The sequence below is a fragment of the Diadema setosum genome, chromosome 17, assembly GCF_964275005.1.
Source record: "Diadema setosum chromosome 17, eeDiaSeto1, whole genome shotgun sequence".
NCBI lineage: Eukaryota > Metazoa > Echinodermata > Echinoidea > Diadematoida > Diadematidae > Diadema > Diadema setosum.
Genome location: NC_092701.1, coordinates 1,126,380 through 1,132,379, shown reverse-complemented (window position 1 = coordinate 1,132,379; position 6,000 = coordinate 1,126,380). Strand labels below are relative to the sequence as shown.

General features: G+C 36.4%; 1 protein-coding gene across 1 annotated transcript in view; it reads left to right on the top strand.

The window, feature by feature from the left end:
- Positions 1–1,758: 1,758 nt before the first annotated feature.
- LOC140241088 (uncharacterized) overlaps positions 1,759–6,000 on the top strand; it is a 93,135-nt gene continuing 88,893 nt past the window's right edge. Inside the window, exon 1 of the mRNA XM_072320854.1 lies at positions 1,759–1,840. Within this exon, the coding sequence (XP_072176955.1) occupies positions 1,759–1,840 (82 nt within the window). The remainder of the gene's footprint in view (positions 1,841–6,000) is intronic.

Genomic DNA, 6,000 nt, shown 5'->3' with positions numbered 1-6,000 from the left:
TCCTGAGTTTGTGCTTTCTTTCCAATATTTAGAACGGTTAAGAGAGTCCATTTGATTTGAGTTATACATCATTTTAAAGCTTAAAGTCTGTTCTTTAAGAATATGGTCTTAACTAAAAATTCATGTCTGGCGACTTTTCGTTTGTTTTGAGGTGCAGGGTCACACATGTATTTTTTATTACGTGTTATACAAAAGTCATTGACGTGGTACACCGGTAACAAATTGACATTGACCATATGTGACACTGCACCTCAAAACAAACAAAAAGTCGCCAGACATGAATTTTTAGTTAAGACCCTATTCTGAAAGAGCAGACTTTAAGCTTTAAAATGATGTATAACTCAAATCAAATGGACTCTCCTAACCTATCTAAATATTGGAAAGAAAGCACAAACTCAGGAAAAGTGTGAACTGAGAAAAGAGGCTCTGAAGTACAGTGTTTATTCAAGCGCTTAATCTTTACCAAACCCTGCTGGCTGTGCGATGAATGGGACAAAAAACAGGAAGTAAACCACCAGACTAACAACAATGAAGGGATTATCAGATTAAACTGAAATTAAGCATGCCTCATTAACACATTCTGTCCATAATCAATGCCAACTTTCGAAGCAGTAGCACTATCCTTTCAAGAGTTATTAGAGTTGAAAGTGAAGAGTGTGGACAAGGTTTTTCAAAAATGAAAAAGGGATTCTAAAGACACACCTAATCACACTATTCTACCAAATATGTTCGAGATAAACTGCTAAAAACACACACTTTCCTGCCCGTTTTATGATATCAAATTTTAGCATACTGTAAAAGAAGACCCGCTCTTTTAGGAAATATTAAAAAGTCAAGTTTGGCTGGGTTGACCCATTTTACTTATTTTCAGTCCTCACGCAAAATCAGTGTGTGCGACTTAATGTTCGTTTTGAGGTGCACGGTCACATATTCAATACGATGACGAAAATTTTGATGTCCATGAAAAATAAATAAAGCTTATCATTCCATCAGTATATATGCCAACTGGAATTATTGCTATGTTTAATAATTGAGACCTTCTAGACACATTTAATCGCGTATCAATAAAACCATTAATATCATGTTATCCATAGAAAGTGCCAATTCAGTATTCATTGACATGGGTGGCATGGTTAGTGTTGTGAAGCGTTATTTAATTTCAGGTGGAACATTATCCCAGTGCAGTAACATGTGCGGCGTGTTATATGAATTTGAGAGTGTTAGTTCGCCGAGTAATCTATGGCATTATCGTGACAGGTTGAAATGTAACCTGTTTAACCCATTAAAAAATTAATGTTGGAAACTTTATCACACGTTGTGGTAGACCGCATGCATACACCAGCTCCATAATGAAATTTACATTTGAAAGTGACCTTTAGTCAAGAACAAAGTAAACAACATCAGGGTCGTGCTGTGCATAACTCGAAAGCATTATCAAACACTACCAATAAAAGAGTAAACCTCATGGAACCATGACCTTTGTCTCCAGCAATATAAAAATGTCAACAGTACTTCTTGATATGCCACGTCAATGTTCGAGACACAGGGACTTGGGCAAACTAGATTGCACGCAGCTGAGGAGCGGCTCATTTGCTTTTTTTACGCTATACTTTTGCTAAAGAAGTTCCGTTTGTCTCTCCAGGGTTCATTGTATGGGATGTACTATCCCTTTCCGGAACTGTGATCGTTGTGATTATTGGACATACTTACAGGACGTGTACTCACTTTATGATATAGAATGTTTATTATAGATCGCCTATGATGGATCGAAGATGGAAAAGAATATACGATCTCGCTCTGGCCATAGCATTTTCCGTTTCTGTTTTTTGTGGATCCGCTTGTAAGTGTGACTATGTTAATATCATATTTTTCTGAACTTTCACTCGTGTAAATTTAGGGTTATCTGGTCCCACTCATTGATATCACTAAATGGCGTGTTCAAATGAAACGACAAACCGAGTAGAAAAATCATGACGTTTTATACGGTGTGGCTATTCATGTTGACACATTTCGTTCCAAAAGATTGTGAGCTCACCTACCTTTTCAAATGTTTCAAGTGCTTCCCTATGAAAATGGACTTCATGCAATATTCAAATTACTCTCCTCTTGTTTCATACGTAATGCATGCTAGTGTATTCCTGTCAATTTTATATGTTCCCTCATTTATCTATTTATTTTTGTGTAGAGTTGGCTTGTTTCTGTAAATTATCATAATGATAATCTACGAATGAAAGAACTGAAAAAGTTTTTTTTTCAAGGTTATTATTGTTCATGCTTTCTTTTTTCTTTCTTAATTGTTGAGTACTTTTGGAATTGGATTCATCATTTTGTCAAGAGATAAATGCATTCATGAAATTTTAGCAGGGTTCACCCCCGTTTAGAAAATAATATACAACCTCCGACCATTCTGGGAGACCGAAGTTTGTTTCAAGCTAAAATTAATATACGTTCAGTCAGTTCTCAAGGGTTGTTTCGGAATATTAATTGATTGTTGAAAAATATTTGTATGAAAACGAATGTAACAACTAAAGATTTACCCTTTGAAAAATTTCCCAGACGTAAGAATCTCTCTTTTTTTGCGCGGTGTTTTATGGGTTAGCTATTGGAACCCACTCACATCGCGCCCAATGCACACGACAGATATCATGCGTATTTTTGCTCAGTGTGAGCTTTTTTTCATGTGATCATCTCCATATCTCTGGTAAAGCTTGACTCTCTGAGCCGCCAATCCACACACAACAGTGAGTTAACTCTGCTTGAAAAATCACAGTGTCCCACAGTGTGAGAAACACAGTGTGAACTCAGTTTTGCATCTCTTCACATCGTGCACTGTTAAATTCGAGCGTTTTCACATAGTCGACTATAATATGAACACACTTTGAACACACTGTGAAAACACTCTGGTACACAATAGCGTGTTCTTGTCAGTTAGGAAACAAGTACCATCAGTATGATCAGTGTGTAATATTTTTTGAAGGCATTTCAAATCTGTGGTTGTATTAGCCTTATGTCGCAGTTTGTTTTCCATTCAGGTTTACAACACGGCTGTCATCAGCAGATATTCGCCGTTACTTCTTCACCAACTCTTCCAGGTTACATGCCTCTCAGTCCCCTTTTCTTTAAAAATGAGCGACAGTTATTTATTTGTGTAACAAAGTCACCTTTAATGGTACGTTTGCAAACGTTGTGATGAAAAAGATTTGACAATTGTCGGCAAAGTTGAGACGAAACGCTCCACGTGCATGTAATAACCCTCACACCAGACTCGACCAGTTATAACCAAAAGGGAAATGAGTGGGTCCAAGTTAACCCATTTGTTGTTGTTGTTGTTGTTGGTTGGAGTCGATAGCTACACAAACGGGTTTGCCTTCAGAAACTAGTGATATCAACATGGCTCGCAGCGTATGACCGAGAGCATAATTTTAGTACTCTTCCTTATCAAATTTCTTGCAATGCATGTACAATTAAAATTAAGATGAAGCATATTGCACACGTAACACATATCATAATGCTGACTTAGGCCATCGTAACAAAGTGGTAAGGATAGACAGGGTGAAAAAGGAAGGGAGAATTGTGAACTTGAAATGAAAATTTACTCGTAAATACCTTTATAAATACTCAATGGCTTTACTTTCGGAATCACTTGATTTAATTAGAGGAAGTCGATTAATACAGGAAGGAAAAATAGCCACAGGTGTTGGATCAAAAGAATGAAGTGAACTGAAACTAATACCAAGCGAGGAAAAAAGGTTTTCAATTTCTTTTTAAACGTGTTTTTTTTTTTTTTAATTGTGCATGTAGAATGATGGAAGGAAGTGAATTTCAAATGACGGGACCATGGTGGCGAGTCGATTTTGAAATAATGTATGGGTCAATTTTCCAATTATGATGGAATTTTGTTGTCTGTCGTGTCGTATAACTACTTCGTTCAAACAACGCATTTAAGTAAGTTAAGGGGGAAGACAGTGGGGAATATCTGTGCATCAAGGAATCAACATGCAAGACATTGCAATATTCGTAGCCTGCGAGAATCCACTAAGAGAGTATCTCCAAGAGGCAATAACAGATATTAAAAAAATAAACATAAAAACCAAAAACCAAAAAACAGAAACAAGACACACACAAATACAAACACAATCACAAAAACAACCTCAAGCAAACATCATGAAGTAAAGGGCTAAATTAATCATACACACTCAAGCATAGTGATATTTCCATTGTGTAGTATATTAGGGTGCGAATGACCAGGGTATTTCGCGGCACACTATATTCCAAGTCTGCAAAATAGCTAACTTAGGCACACAGGGAGTTGAGATCATAAATGTTAAGTTTTCCACTATTACATTACATCTAACTATAGCTTTTTACGGCCAATTTCATAAAAGGTTCATTCAATTTAGCGAAAATTCTCGTCACTGCACATTCGGTCATTCAAAATTGCAACTTGTTCGTTCAATTTAGCATTTCGATCAATGAAATTCGCACATGTACCTTTCGAATTCGTAAAACGGGCATTCGAATTGGCACGTGCTCTTCAGTCATTCAAATTCGCCAGCACTGGCGGAAAATGGTATTTCAGTCATTCAATTTCGCGAATGGGCAGTCAAATTCCAAACATATTCATTCACACTGGCGTAATGTTATTTCTATTTTGAAAAGGTGAGAACCGTGATTTATACGTATTTAAAGATGTGAATTTTTGTTTCATCCACACACTATTATAGTAAAGGTATCTTTGACCGTAAATAACTTAAGTTTGTTGCTCTGTAACGCCCCTCTTCTTTCATCCATCCACATGTTATCAGAACTATACATGCACCAGTACCATAGATTCACTTCACTTTCTTATGTCCAGTCATGGCAGCACGAGTTAGATACATGCGTATCTCTCAAGAAGACAGGGAAAGAATTATAGATGTATTTGAGGGTAATAACCTTGACAAATATTGATGGCTAGAGCTGACCCAAGAACTTTATTCCTAATGATGATTAACGCAATATAGCACTCACCAAATGAAAGTAATGAAACATGTAGACGAAAGAAATAAACATGATTTAAATTGAAACCTCCTCCCCATTAATGTCAAAACAAAGTGAAGATTAATGTATCTGTAAATGAAATAATGTTATCGAACATTATAAACGCATACACATATTTTGAAAGTACTGCTGCAAAGGTAATATCAGAATAAAGAATGAATATGAAAATGTGAAATGTTAAAGGCGAAGGCTAGTAACTGATCAGTGGGAATCAGTGGAAATGCTGGGAGATGATTGTTCCAATCCTTATGGGATTCATTCAAGAGTACATTGTATATCTATTGTTGTGTGAAAATTATTTGCTTCAGAATGGTCTCATATTCAAGTAATGTGCAGTTTAATGCTTCCAGGTTAGCGTCCCTGGTCAGTGACGGGGCATTAATCTGCACATTACTTGAATATGAGACCGTTCTGAAGCAAATCATTTTCACACAACAATAGATATACAATGTACTCTTGAATGAATCCCATAAGGATTAGAACAATCATCTCCCAGCATTTCCACTGATTCCCACTGATCAGTTACTAGCCTTCCCCTTTAAGATGCTTGCAAACAATACCTATGATGAATGAAAATGGAAAAAAAAAGGAGTAAAAGCGTAATCGTGTCTGCTAAATTGACTGCAGTAAATGCGAAATTGGATGACCAAGAATGAATTCGAATGAACGAGCGTAGCGTATACGTGATCACGTGACTATATCATGCTAAATTGAAAGAACGATTTGCGAAATGGTGCTTGTCTTACGAATTTGAACTGAAACAAGTGCTGATTCGAATAATGTTAAAGGTAACTTGAATGCTCCAAAATAAATTTGAATGATAAGATTATAAAATGGAAATACCGAACATGCCATCCAGGCTAAAATGTGCTAAATTGAATGCAGCAATTAGGAATTGGACTGAAAAAAGTGCCAAATTGGCCGAGAAAACCTACACTTAAAGTTGCTCTAATCACAGGT